We start from the raw sequence: 19,368 nt of genomic DNA on the forward strand, positions 1-19,368 counted from the left end.
AGCCACGGGGCTGGTCTCTGTCAAACTCACCTTCATATTTCCAGTGCAGCAAGTAGAAACTCCATAACTGTTCAGTGGGTGAATAAACTTCCAGGCATACCAAGATTTTAAGAAGAAATCTGTGAAATGATATATTTGACAATACTTTTTAATCATAAGAAAAAAAGTTTTTTGGTTTTGCGGATATACCACCCCCTATTTATTAAGATGTATCAGATCTTCTTCCATTGAAGCTCTGTCTTCACCACTCCAGACACTGATGAAGGTTTTAGTGGCACATTTGAAGACTCCTGATGCCCAGGCAGGACTTTAATATTTGAAAGTGGTATAAATTATACTATGATAACAGGAAGGGAAGAGAGAAAGGTACCAGTGGTCCGGGAATCTGTGGACAGGGCCAGCGATGCTGTGTCTGTGGCCGGGAGGGGACCAGGCGTCAGTGGAGAGAGGCCCACACTAGGGCTCTCTTTACATGGAGCCCTCAGGTCACCCGGTCCCTGAGTGGACACCCTGGGTTCCAGTTTGGGAGCGAGATGGAAATGGTGGTGTGGCTGTGGGGAGGCGAGGGTGGGCAGAGCCTGTGCAGGCCCAGGCAGACCCTTGTCGGACCTGAGGAGGAAGGAGCAGGGGAGAGAGCGAGCTCTGAGGAGAACCTGTGCAGAGAAGCCATCTTTATGAAGTACATCTCATCCCCTGTTCGTCTGGTTGAATGTTTTCTGAGAAGGAAAGTTCCTTAAAGCAGGGGTCCCCAACCCCGGGGCCATGGCCCAGTACTGGGGTCCTGCCTGCTGTGCCAGCGAAAGCTCTCGTTCTGCTCAAGACACGATTGAGTGGCGGAATCACAGTCGAGATCTGTGCGGGCAGGAGTGGCCACGCGCGGCTTGCGGGTTCTGCTTGTTCCTGGCGCGTCCGTGTCGCAGCGGCGCGGTCTCCACCGAGCTGCATGCTGGGGTCCTTCTGTTCAGTTGCGGAAGGAGCATCTCGGGTGTGTTGGGAGGCGGGAGGACTTCATCCCCTCCCCGTGCATCTCCTCATGACCTGTCTCTACCGCCACTTGTTCCCCTCCTTTAGTTCAAGACGCAAACGACTCAGGGCCCCTGTCGTAAACGAACACGCCGATGCCCAGCTCTGCGACCTGGTGAAACGGCTGCGCCAGAGGACGGCCCTCTACAAGGGGAGGGTGGCAGAAGGGGACGTGTCCTCCCCTGAGGCCAGCCCCCACGCAGGTAAGCACTGCTCCTCCAAGCGCTGGAAGGAAGTTAGGAGGGGACGTGCATTTTGCAAGTGTCTTAGTTTGAGCTCCCCCAAAAGCGGACCCCAAGAAAATGATTTAAGTTCAAATAGTTGACATCCGGGGTGATCCAGGAAGGCGAGAGTGGGCAAGTGAGACAGACGGGAGCCAAGACAGGGGTGTCGACAACAGGGTCACCCGGTGGGCCACCGGGGCTGGCCCAGCATGAAAGCCTGTGGCTCACACGTAAGAGGGGGCCGGGGGGTCAGCCCACTGCCTCCCATCCTTCGCTCATCGGGGGTTACTGCCAGGCTGCGCTACCGCCCCCGCCCTTCAGCAAGCCGGCCGGGAGGACGCGACAGGCACAGAGGCCTCAGTCTCCAGGTGTTGTGGCCAACACCCGCCATAGCAGGTTTCATTGCAAATGTTAATTACACATACCCGTAACATACAAAGTGCTTTTAAAAATAAAAGAACACGACCTGAATACACAACAGAGCAAAGGACATCAACAAACTGATCTCATGAGAGGCGGGGCCATTGTCAACGTCCCTAATAACTTCAGAAATGTGCTTAGGAAAATTAGTAAGCGTAATCAAAGAGAGCACAAAAGCAATGGGCACCACGATGACGTCCCGGTGACGTGTTTAGATATGTATTGACAAAAAGCAAAAAACAGAAGAAAGTTCTTTGTTAACAGTTAAAAGTCCAATCGTTAATTACATAGGATGGAGCTAAGGGTCTTCTCATAACTTTGATGAAAGTGGGATTCTCTAAATAAACTATGTCTTGTATAATATTCTCTTCATAAAGAAGAGCTAAATAAAGCAGTCACTACAGTCTGATAAGTATGTTGAAGAGGATAGTTTGCGTTTCATTGACCCATTACTCGAAGGATATGCGTGAGACCAAAGCAGCGTGCAACTGACCGACTGACGCCTGCGGAACGGTGCACATGCGTAGTGTCTCTTCCAAATGAAAATCCAAAGCTCTGGCTTTATTTAGGCTCCCAAATAGTGAGAACCAAGTTTGTATGTAAAGTATCTTATTTGTAACACCTTTGGGGTTATGTATTAGTGAGCTTTAAACCTGCTATTTATTTCTAAATTCCAGTGTTTTCGTTACCTGGATATTTTCATAAATGTCATTACTTTAAATGTTGTAAAATGCCTCATCTGCCTGTATGGAGAGGGGAAGATTCTGGAATGTTCTGACATCAAGAAATCCAGCTTTTTGCTCATGAAGCTAACTTAACCTCTTGAAAACATTTCCATCTTTTTCTTTCCTACGAAGCAAAGCCCACAGCTGCATTGTCAACACCAGAAAGCAGTGCCAAGCCAGAAGGAGAGCATCGCCAACACATGTTTTGTCGTAAACCCCAGAAGGTGCCTTTGACAGGCTACCTGAAGCAAATCAGACTTCCAAGAAGCGTAGATTCATACACAGGTACTGTCAGTGGGGGACCGTCCCAGTGGGAGGGCTGGCTACGACCAGGGACCCTGAAACCCAGAGTCACAGGTGGCTCCCATCTTCTCTAGCCCACGTGCTGCCTTTGTCATGAAAGCAGAACTTAAACCATATTAAACTACGTAAAACATACAGCGGCTCATCCGCCCCTCTCGGGTGAAGACAACAGATAAAATAGTCCTGCCTGTTTCTGGAAGACAAGTCAGGGCCTTTCCTGCCCCTGATTACGGTGTCAGAAGGGCTCATGGGGTCCCTGGGCGCCGTTCCGGAGACGGGGCTGTGGGGTTGAGAGAGCCTTGCCCGGCGCCCAGCCCCGCCAGACCAAGCAGTTGCGGGAATGCGCGTCCCATGCCCTGTGGGTCACTCCAGTTGCTACTTCCCTAGATCCACTCTACCTCCTGTGGCTCTCCATCGTCACCGCTGCCTACAACTGGAACTGCTGGCTCATCCCGGTGCGCCTCGTCTTCCCCTGCCAGACACCGGACAACACGTGCTACTGGCTCCTGATGGACCTGGTGTGCGACGTCATCTACCTTTGTGACGTGTTGCTCATCCAGCCCAGGCTCCAGTTCGTGAGAGGAGGCAACGTCGTCGTAAGTGGGGCGGGGAGGGGCAGCCGCCGGCAGGCGGGCACAGGCAGGACTGCGGAGAACGAACTGGCGGCGGCGTCTCAGTCCACGTCCGCTGGCTGTCTCGGCACATGTCGCTGTCCGTCTTCAGCCCCCCGAGACCAGCAGGGGAACAGGAACAGCGCCGCCAGCACCAGCACGGCAGCCCCTGAGCGCGCGCCGTGCGCCGGGGCCCCGCGTCTGCCCGGCCTCCACGTCCTCATCTTCGGGGCAGGGTGACAACAGTGCCGTCCTGGCGCTGGGGACGCCACATGCATCAGTGCGTGCAGAGGGCCCGGTGCGCGCGTGGGAAGCGCTAGCCCTGTCGCTCTGCGCAGTTTCCCCTGGCGCCGCCCTCAGCGCTTCCCGGCGCCCTGTGAGGAAGATGCGACCTGCGGATGAGGAAACGGGTTAGGAGAGGGCGTGCGATCTGCTCAAGACACAGAGCGGGTCAGCGTCCCGGCGGGGCCCAGACACGGCCCTTGCAGCCGTGCCCTGCTGGCCAGGCTGGCAGGTTTTTCGGAATGCGATGGCCGCCAAGGGCACAAAGGTAACGCCTGTCTCAGGTGTCCAGCCGCACACGTAGCATACCTGCGTGAGGTAAACGAATGTATAAGTTATCGGTGCAAACAGAGGGCCGGGAGGGTGTCACGCGGTCGTCTTGCGGGCCACCGCCACCAGGAGGCAGCCTGGGCCGTGAGCTCTGTAGGGCACAGGGTGTGTCGTTGCGTGTCATTGTATAGTCAGCAGCGAGCACAGGGCCTGCCCGTGGGACAGAAACCAAGTCCCAGACGTGCACTGGACGCTCTGGGAAAACCTGACTTGACGAGAGAGGCTGTCGTGACCCGTTCCCACCTCAGACCGCCCACACTGTCCAGCGCAGCGGCCACCTATAGCGAGTCGAATTTTAATTTTAATTAATTAAGGCGAAATAACATTAAAAACTCGGGTTTCCCAGCCACGCTCTCCGTACTTCCAGCACCCCAAAGCCACTTGGGCCAAGGGCGCCGTGTCAGACGGCCTGGGCCACCCCACCACCGTGAAGTGCGCTGCTGGGAAGTGCTGTCAGGGACTGAGGACAGCCTGCCGTCAGCATCTGCACGGCAAGGGCCACGCGAGGCGCAGGAGCCCGTTCACCCCACGGGCACGTGAACCACGACCGCCGAGAGCGCCGCGCTGGGTGCGGCTGTTAATTCCCCCGTCTGCCGGCCGGTCTCCTGCTCGCTCTTCACTTTCCAGACTCAGCACATCCCGTTTCTCATCGTCACCTGCAGTGCCCGCTTCAGAAGGTCGTGTTCTTACCTTGGACTTACTCTGAGTGCTGAGGGGATTCCATGGCAAATCCAGTCGCTCGGAGACAGAAACAGGACGTGTTTTCACAGGCACACACCCCGATCCTACAGCCTCCGCCCCTCAGCGCTGCCCCGGCTTCTTTTCCAGCTGCCGTCCAGTGTCACGGCCTCCTCACAGCCCCAGCGAGGGCGTCTCAGAGCAGACCCTCCAGCGGCACAGCAAGGAGAGCTGAGCGACCCAGGGGGTGGCGCCTCGGGTCATACGTGTTTTTGGAGAAGACGTAGGTTCTTTAATCTCCAGAATATTCTCTTGAGTCTCCAGAAGATCTTAAATTATTAAAAATCCGAAAGTTTGTTTTTTTTCACTATTCCTTGCTTGGGAATGCCTCCTATATTGAAAATCTTTCCTAGAAAAAAATTCTGAAGGCCAGAGCTGAAGCTGTAGCAGAAATCCATTCACAGTATTCCTCACACAGACGTCAGAGCCTTAGCTAACCTACCAGCACTGTCCCCAGAGCTCACTGGCAGCCTGATGAATGACAATGACGGTGTGCAAATGAGAAGAAAGCAACACGCAACAAAGAACACGAATTTCGACCTCCATTAGATGCACAAGGGGGGAGAAAATCAATGTTTGACGAATGGAAAATGACACAATCAGTAAGGGGAGACTTTTATTTTCAATTTTCTAAGAGACTTTTGCACACAATTGAAGTTAAAACGAAGAAAAATAACTGATAAAAACATTCGATGAGATCTATTTAAAGTGTGTTATCACAAGCAACAAATATAGAACAGGAACTTATTGTTTGTTCAAAAGAAATTTAATGGTTTCTTTAATTTAGAGTAGGTGGTTTTGGTGAGAAGACGATGCCAGCTGAGCACCCGACCCGAAGCCTCGCTGCACTTCGCTGTCCCTGCAGCCTTGGGTGGCTGCCGCCGAATTAGTCAGTCATTTTGTCCATCGTTATTTCATTCAACAGACATCTATTAAATAACCACAGTTGCCAAGTATTCCAGGGCCGAAGGATGGAAATGTTAATTCCCCAACGTCTTAAGGGAAAACGGAAACTTGGACAACCGATTGAGATGGTAAAGGCCGCCGCAGAGGAGTCAGGAGGATTCACGAGTTTTCCACCGTGTTTATCTGCAGTATCTTTTGAAGATGGTGCTGCACAAACAGAGCAGAGTATTAACCAAGGACCAAAAAGAGTGTCTCGTCTGTGGTTCCCCTTATGGACAACAGACGTAGAGCAGAAGAGACAGTGGGCGTTACTGGGATTTGAGACCCTCATACCGCAGCCTTTTGTTAAAATAACCCATCACAAGGGCCCTTGGGGATGGTCAGTGCCATCCAGTGACACTGTCCGTCAGACCTGCCCTTATGGTCAATCACTTTGGCACTTAATCCTCCCCGTTACTGTTGATCAGCCGACTTGAAGAATATTAGCCACTCCCTCCTCAGGTGCTCTGTACACTTGACTGTACTTCTGTTATTTGTTAATGACAGACTAATCATGATGTAGTGGAAACAAACAGACCAGGGTCAAATTCCATCTCTGAAATTTACTAACAGCATTACTGGAAGAAAATAAATTTACCCTTTCATTAAATACTGTGTCCTTCAAATAGGATGAATAGTACCCCCCTCATAAAGCTACTGGTGAAGATGTACATAAATTCCTGAATGAACCAAATGAACGCATGTCTACACACTTAACTTCCCCCTCTCGTCTCCTATTATACATGCAGCTGTCTTTCTGATAAGAAGTTTCCTGAGAGTAGCAACAATATTCAATTCATTTCCTTCTCTGTATTAGCAACTCAGAGAGTATACTCAAGAAATGTTAGAAGGAGTGAGTGAATGGCAATCTTGGTTCAAGGATTTCTTGCCTTGAATAATCCACATTATAGTTGTTTCAGTTGATGTTATTTTGAAACACTTCTGTCTGTTCAATGTGAAATTATGAGGTTTTATGAACTGTTTTTTCAGAAAAGGTAAATAATAAGTAAATATATTTATACCTGGGTAGAGCTTCTTCAAAAACTGTCTCTTGAAAAGATATTAGGTGTAGGTAGCATATTCCTCCCAATGCGAGCTTCCTCTGAACGGGTTACCTGTATACTAGTGGGATTTAGAGAAAGTTAAGTAGGACGGCATTTTAAAAATAAGTGCCTAACCGTAACCAGTAAGCATGCCAAGCCTCATAAAGCTAATGATACCACACAAATTCATGGCTCTAAAGAAAAGGGATTTACAATCAGTAGGTGGCATTTTCATTTAATCTGGCAAGTTTTAGTTTCGTTTACATTTATTCCATCTTAGGACCATAGCCAACCCTGAAAGTAAGGGGGATAATTGTGCTAAAAACATTCTTCCAGGGGAGGAAGGGACACACAATAGGGCAAAAACAAAGGCAGGAAATGCCAAGGAAGGTTTGCTTTTGTTTTAAGAGATGAGTGGATAGAGCATATTCGTAGGCCAAAGTTGGAAGGAGCCAGTAAGAAAAATATCCAAATATTTTTTAAAGTGAGAAAATATTTTATGAAATTGGATAAAATTAATATGAAATATAACTATAATGTATTTCAGGTGGATTCACATGAGCTGCTGAGGCATTACAAGAGTTCTACAAAATTTCAGGTAGGTGCCTTCCAATTTCAAAATTGTTCAAGCAGTCCATTGCCATTTTGACTTTAAGACCCATCTATAAATTTCTACCAAAAAAATATGCTTTCTTTCGCAAACATAGCCTTTGTAACAAAGTCGAAGCAGATGAGTTTCATTAAACAGAGGCAAGCCTGAGGTTTTGCTCCTCAGTACTTGCATGGTACACTTCCTCGTGTGTGCACATGTGTAGTTCAACACATGGCTCTTTATTAGGCAGACAAAACATCTGTGCCCACGTTGAAATGTTGATTTAAATGGCAGGAAAAGAGTAAGGGGTGTGCTTTGTCTTGTTCACACAGAGCGCTAGCCTCTGATTCACGCAACATGATGATGCAAAAGTCTATAAAATTGTTTCTACTCCTGGTTTTTTTTTTTTTTGGTTCATATAAACAAAATAAAAAATAGAATAGAAACAATAATTCCCGTAACATAGCACTTTTCTTTCCTCAAAGAGCAATATGATCTTATGGTTTTTTTCAGCCAAAATTATTCACAGCCGAGTGCTTTGCACTCTCCTTGCTCCTCCCAACTCTGAGAAATAGCTGGCAGCTTGGGGCTCGCCAAGGTCACCCAAGTCGTACGAGTGGGCACCAGCCTCCCAGTTCAAGGACGACATTTGAGTGGCCTCGGATTTTGTTTAAAAATACAAACCTGCATCTAGATGCCAAATTAACCTGTTGGCAATCTATAACGGTTAAAATCCCTTTTAATTTGTTTTTATCTCTAACGAATTTTCTTTGTAAAAAATATCCACGTACTTAGACATATTTATAAAAGATCTACACTACTATAATGAACTCTACAAACTGGATGGTATTCTTTGTAAGTGCCACAAGCTTATTCCAAACCCTTAATCACTTTCTTAAAATCGATAAGGGCAAATTAAGTCACGTATTTAATTTGCGTTTATAAATGTAAAATTTTACATTTATTTAATTGTGGTCACTCCTCCTTTTGAATTCCCTTACTTAGCACGTCATGAATTATGAATTATGGCATGGCGTCACAGTTATTTTTGTGTTAATTTCTCGTGGACAGAAACAATATCTTACCTTTATTTCAACCACCATGCTCTTCGAAGTACCTTGTACAGAAAGTAGTGTTGGTCAATACTTAATTCGATTTTCTACAGTTCAGTGAGAAATAAATCAACATATGGGTCTTTATTAGGCAGAACAAAGAAAGGACCATCATCACGCCCTTCCTACACAAATCCGTGCTAATATGTGACTATCAAACACGACCGGTGACAGTCTGCTTAGAGAAGTCAAGTGGGCCGGTGAGCAGTGGTGCAGACAGCAGGTAAAGAGGTCGTTGCTCTGCCATATTAGTACACGTACCATTATTTTACATGTTAAAAAGCTCATTACGACTCGAGCCAGGAGACACAGGTTCTAGAAGCATACCAGACGTGTCCACAGCCCGCACTCCTGCGTCCTTGTTTGTCAGAAGCTATTCCCGTCACCGTTCTGTGCTCCTCTCAACTTGCTACACAGCTCGGCATCTGGAGCTTAAAATCAGTGGGGTTTGATCATATGATGCAGTTTCTAAACCAGTGCTCTTAGTAAGTAATTTGTTTATAATTGCCAATCTAGATAATTCAAACCAAAAGTTGCATTGCTCATCAGTGGTACTAGGCCATCGTGAAATTGTGGTGCACAATTAATTACCTCAACTCTACATTTCATCTGCATGGCTTCACAGAAAGCTTTTAACTGCTCTTAATTATCTTAAATAAATTAAATGTTTTTTAATGTACCCTATTTTTCAATACCATGTAAAAATTAATAAATGTGCATAATTATCTTACATAAAAGAATTGTTATTATTATTGCAATCAGGAAAGTATGCAAGTATGATGTTATCATTTCACAATTACCAGGGTAATAGAAGGCCAGAATAATTCAAATACAGGAAAAATTTTTAAATATTTATTTTTAGCTATAATAGCACTTTCAATATCGTCTCCCATCAGAGCTGCTGGTTAATTGTAAATGGGACTGATTTTTGTCCTGTCCTCTCTGAGCCTGCACAGTCTCTGATAGATATTTCTCAGCAGTTACTGTTAGCAACATGACCCAGAGCAGACAGCAGCAGAAAGAGCTGAGGAGTCAGGATGAACAACCAACAATATAATCGTTCCTTACACTGGAGAATTGGCTGAAATATAAAAATACATCACCGCAATGAACATGTAATGGTTTCAAATAAAATCAAGAATAGGTTTGATTTTTAGTCCAAGAGCCCCATGTTTAAGATGCTATTAAAACATGTTTAACATTAGCGGCCGTGCCACCTCTGAAAGGTACGTGACAGCACGGTGACCGCTCAGGAGGCGCAGTGCCGGAGAGAGCGCAGACGCGGGGCGGTGGGGGCGGTGGGGACGGCGAGGCCGGAAGCGGGCTGCGGAGCAGTGCCTGTTCTCGTGGTGCGTGTGCGCCCGAAGGCAGGGCTGTATAAACAGCAGAGGACCCGTGGTGCCAGGTCAGCTTTTACACACGTCGGTACAAACCAGTCCATGTCTGAAACACACGTAAACGCAGCGTGATCGTGAACGTGCTCTTCCAACAGCTGGATGTCGCATCGGTAATGCCGCTGGATGTCTTCTGCCTCTACTTTGGATTCAATCCAATATTTAGGACAAATAAGGTATTAAAGGTAAGATCACCATATTGTTATTCTCAATTGTATTGTAATTGTCTTATTGTAATAATGGAGATCTTAAAGTGGTTTAAAATAGCCTAAAAGTACAGTATTCTTAATATTTCCTAACTGTCCTCCATTTTCTGCCCTCATTAATGCTATAAATTTTAAAACTCAGTGAAGGAAAAATGTCATTGCTTCTACTGATGCAAGTTGTTCTTGGTTGTTTTTATTCTGTATCTCAACAGGTATCTCTATAATCTGAGATGGGAACGCTTTGGCGATTATAAATAGAACTAGAATTCTAAGTGAATTTTGCAATTTTATTCTTTTCCATTTGTCCTTTTTTATTAGGCAGTCACTGAATGCCTAGAATACTGTCCATAAAAGAGAGAGTTTGATTAGGTGACCTCTGTGTTATCTTACTCATCCAAAATTCTATAATTCTAGAAAAAAAAATGCAAACATAACTTCTGCATAACCAAATTATTTAATTTGCATACGACTCAAATGTCCATCAACAGAGAACGAGTTAAATAAGTTGTGGTACATCTATATAATAGAAGACACTTTAAAGTGCAAAAAATTACATAAAGAGGAAGTTTTCTATGAACTGGTATGAAAACACCTTTAAGATAAATCGTTAAGTTAAAATACAAGCAAGTTACAAAACAGTTTGTAGAACAAAACAAACTTTAGTATAACAGAAAGGGGAAAATATTCCATTTTTCTGTATTTACTGAAACAGCAGAGGGCTTCAAGGAATATAGTAAAAATAATTAACTGAGGTGAGGATGGGAGGCAGGAGGGAAAATCACATAGATAAAAGGTAGGAATAGGAGCAGGACTCTTGAGTATATATTTGCTGTTGTTTTTTAACTCTGTGGCAATAAACAAGTTACCGTGAATTGAAATTACTTAAATCTGAATGTTCAAGGGACTTCTCCTACTCAGGAATTCTGGAAAAACAAACCATTTGTATATATTCTAGTTAGATTCATTACAATTATATCTGTTCTTATTTTTAAATCCAAATGTATTACAGTCATATCTACACTGGACGAAATTTTGAACTAAATACTTTTTTAAATAATTTCCAGTAGTGCCTCCTAGCTGTTAGATCCTGGGAGTCCCAGCACATTAAATAATTAAATACATTAACTCATATATGCACGAACCCTGTTAGGAGGCATGTTCCCTTGTTGTCCCCATCTTACAGGTGAGGAAAGTGAAGTACAGAAATGTTAAGTGACTCTTCCACGGTCACAGTGAGTGAATGGAAGAGGCCACGCTGGTGTCGGTGACTCCACGCGCTCACCTAGTGTCCTGCTGCCTGGAGGCACGGAGGGGCCGGGGGGGGGACGGGGGCGCAGGGGGTGTGAGCTGAGCCAGACCCAGACCGCAGCAGGAAACAGAGCGGGGGACAGCAGCTCTGTTGGGACGAGATGTGAATAAACTCGCCGTCTCTCTGAACAAGACCACAAACTGCTAACCAATGCTAATAGTTAAATGTGTATTTATTTCAACAAAATTTGAAGTCCAGTCACTATCAGCATTGGTTAGCAGTTTGTGATATTGCTCGTGTTGAGCCACAGAGTGTAACACCTGTTTATGTCTGCAGTGCGTTGTATCATGCTTTTCCTATTCGACTTACATTTTGAGAGAGCACAGTTTTAATTATTGTAAAATAGAGTTCTACTATATGCTCTAAAAAGAAGAAGGAAATGCTTTTAAGCTTGATTTTCAATAAACATCATAAACAGGAGTAAGTAGAGGGTAGAAACAAAATAAGGCAAGAAGCTCTGGAAGTTTAGCACCATGCTAAAATGTACTGCCTAGAGAAGAATACCACAAAACAGAGCCTAGTTTTTTTATTAAGACATGAATAGAATATTTTCAGTAACAACTAAATTCTGTTTCATATAGTTTTACTTGAGTAGATGTCTTTAAGATGAGTACATTTGGGGATTTTTTTATTTTTATTTTTTTGCTTCTTTTCTGCACAGTACACTTCATTTTTTGAGTTTAATCATCGCCTGGAGTCTGTGATGGACAAGGCGTACATCTACAGGTAAAGGTGGCCCTGCGAGCTTCGCGTGGGGGTGGGGCAGCGGTGATTCCCAGTCAGGGAGAGCGCAACCCCCCGCGATGGCAGCAGGACGACCTCAGGCTCTCGGGTCCTGGTTGGATGAAACAGAAGGTCATGCCCTAAAACAGATTCTCAAAGTACGAAAGTCAAACTCGATTTCAGGAGAATACGAGAACAAAAACTGGGCCAAGTCACCTGCTCCCGTCAGAGCAATACAGATAAACGTGCCCTGTCACAAGTGGACTGTCCAGCTCTGTCGTGACAGTTCATTCTAATCTGAATTTCATTTATTTGCTGTTCCGAGCCTCACTTGCACAGAGACCTCTCTCTGGTCACTGTTGATCGCAGTGTAAAACCCCATGAGCTTTTCCGAGACACCAGTTAAATCAGTGTGGCGTGTTTTATGGGACTCCAAATGGAGAGTGACCCTCGAGGCAGGTCTTCCAGGGCGTTGATTTATACCCTCTGTGAAAAGGGAGGAAGGTTCTTCCGTCCCCTGCCAGTCGCAGCTAAGGCACTGCAGCCAGAAGCGCGGCAGGCCACCGTCATTTTACCGCAGTGCCAAGGGCAGCTCGCAGATTCACAGCGCGGGGCTTGGCGGAGACCTTTAGGAACAGGAAATGTTGGAACAGGCAATGCTCCTCATCCTGCACGTGTCCTCCCGACAGAGTCCTCCGGACCACAGGGTACCTGCTGTTCACCCTGCACATCAACGCCTGCATCTATTACTGGGCATCCGCCTATGAAGGACTTGGTACCACGAAATGGACGTATAATGGTGAAGGAAACAAGTATGTTTTAATTTTGAAGGAAACTTTGTTGAACCTTAACTTTCTGTTTCAGTGTACGACTTTTCTTAAGCCAGTGTTTTTAAAAGTATAAGTCACAACTCATGAATGGACAGCAAAAACTCTATAGTACTGTGTTTTTCAGGGAGAATAGAGTAGAGAACAGAACAGGAAATATCAGAGTCTGTCATACGTAGTAGGTGCATGCGTGTGTGCATGTCTGTGTGCCTGCGTATGCTCCTGGGCTGACCGAGCAAATGCATTTCTTACTCTGGATCTTAATAAAAAGAAGTTGGAAAGCCTCTGTTTTAGACAACTGAGCGGTAAGGTAACTTTTAATGACCCAATGCTAACTGTTAGTAATGGACAATGTTCATTATTTAGAGGGCAGGTACAGTGGCTACTTAGTTTACCACTGAAGTGTTTTATGGGTTTATGAGTCAGCTATAACCACTAACTCAGTTAAATACCTAGAGAGTAGCAAGGATTATAACTTAAACTTGACAGCTAGATGTGCAAGTATCCCAGGAGTAAAAGCCATCACTTGGCCTTAGGGCAGCAGAATCCGGACTCTGTAACGGCAGGGGCGTCGTTCAGTAGTGAGGTTTCCTTCCGGTCAGTACAGGGCCAGGCGTGAAGCAGACCCCACTCACTGCCTGCTCCAGCGACATGACACCAAGCAGATTACAAGGCCACGTCCTTACTGGAGAAGAGCGGGGCCCAGCGTGACTTTGAAGGGCAATTCACAGCAGCTGTGGGAAGGAAAGCAGTTAGAGGGTACAGCAAAGAGAGTGACGACCCCTCACAAAATTACATGCTCCCCAGACTGAGCTGAATGTGTGCGCGGGATTCTAGCAACAGTTTTTGAACTTCAAACCAGACCCGATCTTAAAAATGTAAAGTCAGAAGGCCCACACACACAGAATATCTATTCCTGAAAAGTTTATAACCAAATATATTAGTAATTCCCTTTAGAATGTGAATTAAGTGTGTATTTAGTTTAATACAAATAATTTATATAGAAAACTGAGTAAGGTACCAACTACAGTAAATATTGCCTGAAAGTGAGTATGTAACCAACATCATTACATGCATGACTCTGATAACTTTATCGAATTAGCAAAGTAATATACAGTCACATTAGGATGCCTTTGAGAAAAAGTAGAGCTGTTTCATTTTTCACACCTTGATGACCCTCTGTAGCATTTCTGGAAAATATGTCTTGTTCTCAGTGCCTAGAACATTGTCAAGTATATAATGAATATTTAATCTGTTAGGTATTTAAAGAAATACAAAGGAAAGGAGAAAGGGAGTAAGGAAAAAAAGAAGAAATGACCAAGTCTTTATTACAACAGAAAGAAAGAAATCTCAGCTTCAGCTCCTAGGAAACTTAAGCTAGAGTATGCTCGGATTTGAGGCCTCTGATCTCAGCTAAGTGTAGGCCAGACACCCAGAGTGCCCTGTCTCTATGGTACAGCAAGATAAATTACTTGTAATTTTTGTTGTAAAATTACTTGTTATAAAATATATTTCCATGAAATTAAAATTACGACAGTTTTCAATAATTGCAGAATTCTCTAGAAAATAAAAAGAATCTCCAAAGTCTAAAAAAACAGAAGTACGTACTGAACGAAGCTGGAGTACAATGGTGAGATAGCCACCAAGGGACAGAAATAGACCTTATTTGGTCAAGGGCACAGGTCGCCAGCCTTACAACGAAAATGCCTTTAAAAGCAGCATTTTTACACGTTTTAAGACAATTTGCAGATGGCAGTTATTAGCAGCATCTGCCTCTTCTATTGCTTCATATTGCATTTTGACCTTCTAAGCCTAAAGCATTTTACTTAACCTGCATAGTTAATGTGTTTATTCTGAAGTACTGTACTTAGGAAGAAGTGACTTACTGTCTGTAAATTACTTTGCAGTACATCCAAAAAATAAGATGGATTAATGGATGGAAAAATGGAGGATCACGTGACAAAGGGTATAGAGTAAAATGTTCATGGTAGAATCCGGGGCAATGGATATATGGGTGCTCGCTGTAGAAGTTTTTGAGTTTTTCCATTTGAAATTTTTTATAACAAACTATTGGAGAAAAGTTTCATGTCACATTTGTTTCACAGAGGAAGAATCTCTGTTTCACACTAAATGTTCTTTATAGTTTTATGTCAGATTCTGCCTTACTGGTTTAACTTGAAGCTAATAGGATATAAATATGCAGTCCATTAGATAATTCATGTCTTAAATCAGCCAGATGGAAACTCCTTGAAGAGATCTCTCTGCCTGGGCACAAATATTAGCCGTGGACACACTTGACTAATTAACTTAATCCTAGGAAGTCAATAAGGTGTCATCTAATTAAATTACAAATCATACCTTTGATTGTGCATGTCTGGGTATAAGACATGACCGAGAAAAGAATCCAAAAAAAAAAAAAAAAAACTTCAAAGCATCAAGGCAGAAAACTTCCAATTAACACAACGGACTACTTCATACACAAAAAATAGTTCAAGGCCAACCCTCCAGATCTGGAAAATCAATGCTTAAGTTCTATGTTTGAGTGTTACTTAACGTCTATAAATAAGGAAATTAGAGAAAGTACTTCTTGTTTGTTCTTTTTAATGCTCCAGTGACCTTGGAGGGGACAGTAGTCCCAATGCATGTACTGGAGTTGATCGGTCTCATAGGAAAAGAAGCGATTCCCCATCCCACTCTTGAGTGGTACTGGGTTCAATAAAGTGCCTTAATTTAAAGATACCCACAGGTCCGGGACCCAAGACCAAAATAAATCCAGTAACGAGAAATTGTAAATTGGAATTCGAAAGTTAAATGCAATCCGTAAAATTTATTCCATGCTTCTTCAAGGTGGTTCTCTTTGACAGCAAGTTCATGCTAATATTAGCAAGTCCGGGGGAGACAGCTAGAAAAAATTACCGAGTGGTAATATTTTTATTCTCTTGGCACAGTAATTTTCTCTTCCTATATCTACCAGGTTAAAAAAAGAGGAAAAACTAATGTCCTTCAAAAGGTATTGAATTCAAAACGAGTGATTTTTTTTCTAGATCTTTATATTTGAATATTGACTTCAACTGCAGTTTGATTCTTTCTTTGTAAACTTCAACTTCTTAGTACTTGAATACATAAAAATTATAAATTATTTTCATAAGAAAAAGACTCCTCTGTCCAGAGACTAATATATAGTTACTGAAAGTGCTAATATAGTACCTGTGGCATGCCCAGACCAGAATGAAATGCTGACTAGGGCAGGATTCTGTACAGCGCTCTCCTTTTCCATGTCTGCCTGGACCATAGGGTAATGAGCTGGGACCAACTAAACCCAAGACCCTCTCTATCCAGAGATACTTCTGTAGACAGAACCTTGTTCCCTAAGGCTTCAGTGGGAGTGCCTGGCCCAGACCCGTCATCAGAGCTATACAGAATATTCCTAACAGGACCCCTGGCTATGCACAAAAATCAACATATACACCCAGGAGTTGTGGCACCTGAGGCCCAGCCTCAGTCAGGTCGCCCCAGCAGAGGGCTGGCCGATCACAAGCGTAGACGAGCCACGTCTGCCGGGCTGCACGCAGACTGCTGCGGCGCAGAGCTGTGAGCCTGGCCAAACGGCTGTTGGTCTGAACCGTTACATGTTGGAGTGCTGTGTCGTGAACACCCTCCTGGGGTTTGCCCAGTCATTCCAGTGTTCATCAGCAGGTTTACATTAGCTCACGTGGTGTTTGCAAATGCAGCCTATAGGAAGAGAATCTTAATTAGGAGGAAATGTGTTATGATGTAGTACTCTACATGCCCGGGCACAGGGGTAATTTAAAAGTTACGGTAAAAAGCAAGATGCATATTTTCTCTCTGCGCAGGTATCTGAGGTGCTACTACTGGGCAGTCCGAAGTCTGATTACCATTGGAGGCCTTCCGGAACCGCACACTTCATTCGAAATCGTTTTTCAACTGCTGAATTTCTTCTTGGGAGTTTTTGTGTTCTCTAGCCTAATTGGTCAGGTAAATTAAGATGTGAATCCCCAGACACGTAATGTTGTCATTTATAAAAAGAGAGTAAGTATTTATAAACTTTGCAGAGAAGAATCAAAATCTATATGGTGCTTTTTTAAAACTAACTTGGACCTATCTTAATGACTTGGAGGAGGATGTGAATGGGGTCTGGCCCCGGGGTGACTAGGGCAGGCGGGTGTGAACCGGAGTGTGGGAGCCGACAGCGCAGGCTCGAGGTCGGCGGCTGGCACGTGCAGGTGCACTCACCGCAGAGTGTCCGGGTCTCTCTAGGAGCTAGCTAACTCCGGGCGGGGCAGTCCCAGACAGCGAAGCTTCAGAATACGGAAAGTGAAAAACATGGTCAATATAGATACACAGGCGTGTGGCGACTCCAGCCTGAACATGGTAGCAGAGTGGGGAGAGACTTGTCGAAGAAACTATTTAGAAAATAGTTAGGTTTGGGAAGACGAACACCAAGCAGTTGAAAACCGTAAGTATAAAATGTCATAATCTTAACATCTGGGGAAGTTGTATTAACAGTGATTTAAAATAGGCCGATGAGAGAGAAATGTAATTCAAATAAATTGCAAAAGTCATATTATTTAACTTTGCCTCATAAAATTTATGTGAGGTAGTCATGTCACATTCGGTGTTTTCTCAGTTTTACAGAAAGGAAACTCCAGCTTCAAGAGATTCAGAGGCACCCTAATTCATGTGTGTTATCCACACAGTCACTTGCTAGAGCCATACAAAGTGGCATGGATAATAACAGTAAAATGACAGGTATTTGCACTCACTATGTCCAATGCAATTTTTTTTTAAGATTAAAAACTATGCCTAGCTTCGTTCAGTATTCTCGCTACTCAAAGTGCAGTCCCCAGAATCACTTGGGAAATTCAGGATTCAGGCCCTACCCGGGACCCGCAGAGTTGAAGCCTGCACTTTAACAAGGTCTTCAGGACAGCCACATGCACCGAGGGGGCGGGGCTGCAGCTGGAGACAAAGACGGGGCAGGAGGTGGAGACTTGCGCCTTAACCTTGCACCAAGGACAGAGATGCTGAGGAGAACAGCTAGTGGAGAGTAAGAGGGCCTGGGACAGAATCCAAAATCCCCACCTCGCGCCACACCAAGGATGGCCCCAGGACCCGATCGGCATGTGTTAACTGCGATGCTCAGTTCTCTTATTGACTCACAAAGACTGCGTTCTCTCCCTCTCACACCCTCATGCACTTCCCTGCCCTGACCCCCTCATGGAATAGACGGACTAGATGGAAGAGACGTCTTCCTCAACCCCCGCACCACCAAAGCCAGCACAGACGCTGCTCAGATCACTGTCACTGCGAAGTCTGGGCCCTCAGCACCGATCAATAATGCCTCTAATGTTCTTTGGTTCCCAATTTAAAACTCTATTAAATCTCCCAGCCCCACCCCTTGTGCTCCTTTCTCATGCCCTCGAGGACTCGCTACCTTGGTCAGCCGCCAGGTGCAGCTGGGAGACAGGAGGCCTGGGCACCAAGGCTGCAGAAGGCGCTTAGAGGAGCCCCACCAGTAAGGCAGAGGCCGAGAGGACTCCCCCAGGCTGGCTGTCTGCGTGGCTGCTCAGCAGATAGTTTGGATTAACTTTTATTAACTCTAAAATGGAAGCTGAGGAAGCCATCACAGTAAAAGAGTCACTTAAGCTAGACCTCAAAGAATGAGCCATTTCTCCCTAAGCAGAAAAGGCTCAGCTACCACAAATGAACGACGAGCAAAGTCTTAAGAGTGTGAGTGTGAGGCCCTGGCTCTCCTCCCTGTAATAAACCCTCAGTCAAAGCAAATTTACAGCCACTTGCTTCCCTCTGTGTGAGGGGAAGAGTCAAGCGATACATCTTTTTTTGTGCTGAGACCTTTAAGATCAGCTTTTAACCTAGAGTGGGTTTTTATGGTTGAGTTATAAACATCCAAGAACTAAAACCTGACAGTTTTTTAACTATTGTCACAGCGATAGATGATGCTTCAGTAATTTCAGCACATTTCAACTTCTGCTGAATACTGTGCCTTAAGCATGATGAGATTTGATTTTATCTGTCTAAACAACACAAAGGGAACTACAGAGGTTGCAATTTCATGATGAATTGAGTCTATACAGCCAGCCACACTGGATAATCTATAAAGGATGCTTTCAAAGTGAGACTCACCAAAATAGACTAGCCACTCTGCCAGGTAATGGCTCACTTTCTTTCCACATTCCTTGCATAAGCACAAGCTAGGTAATTTTTTAAAAGTCAACTAATGTCTTTGCATTAACATACAAGTTTTCAAAGAATTTCATGTAGTCTCATGTATTATATGTTGAATTGTCACAGAAACCTCATATGGGAGATAAGACAAATCTTACTGTTTCGTTACTGGGTCAGAAAGAGGATACAATTTGCCCAATATTTTGTGGAAGTGTTTGAGTCAGGACCCAATATCAGTGTGATAAAAACCAAGTGGTCAGAGGATACAATGGAATGTATCATGTGAAAACTCTAAATTCAGCTGGGCTTTCAGTAACTCCTCCAGGTCCTCTGCCGCTTATGGAAGTGACCACA

The 19,368-nt window shown here is 44.7% G+C and overlaps 1 protein-coding gene across 1 annotated transcript in view; it reads left to right on the forward strand.

Moving 5' to 3' along the window:
• Nucleotides 1-19,368, forward strand: part of CNGB3 (cyclic nucleotide gated channel subunit beta 3) — an 80,398-nt gene that overhangs the window by 33,415 nt on the left and 27,615 nt on the right. Inside the window, exons 3-10 of the mRNA XM_016153160.2 lie at nucleotides 1,072-1,226; nucleotides 2,525-2,677; nucleotides 3,083-3,291; nucleotides 7,192-7,242; nucleotides 9,841-9,927; nucleotides 11,919-11,983; nucleotides 12,670-12,792; nucleotides 16,662-16,803. Coding sequence (XP_016008646.2) covers nucleotides 1,072-1,226; nucleotides 2,525-2,677; nucleotides 3,083-3,291; nucleotides 7,192-7,242; nucleotides 9,841-9,927; nucleotides 11,919-11,983; nucleotides 12,670-12,792; nucleotides 16,662-16,803 — 985 coding nt within the window. The remainder of the gene's footprint in view (nucleotides 1-1,071; nucleotides 1,227-2,524; nucleotides 2,678-3,082; nucleotides 3,292-7,191; nucleotides 7,243-9,840; nucleotides 9,928-11,918; nucleotides 11,984-12,669; nucleotides 12,793-16,661; nucleotides 16,804-19,368) is intronic.

This window comes from Rousettus aegyptiacus, unplaced genomic scaffold (assembly GCF_014176215.1).
Source record: "Rousettus aegyptiacus isolate mRouAeg1 unplaced genomic scaffold, mRouAeg1.p scaffold_m13_p_15, whole genome shotgun sequence".
NCBI lineage: Eukaryota > Metazoa > Chordata > Mammalia > Chiroptera > Pteropodidae > Rousettus > Rousettus aegyptiacus.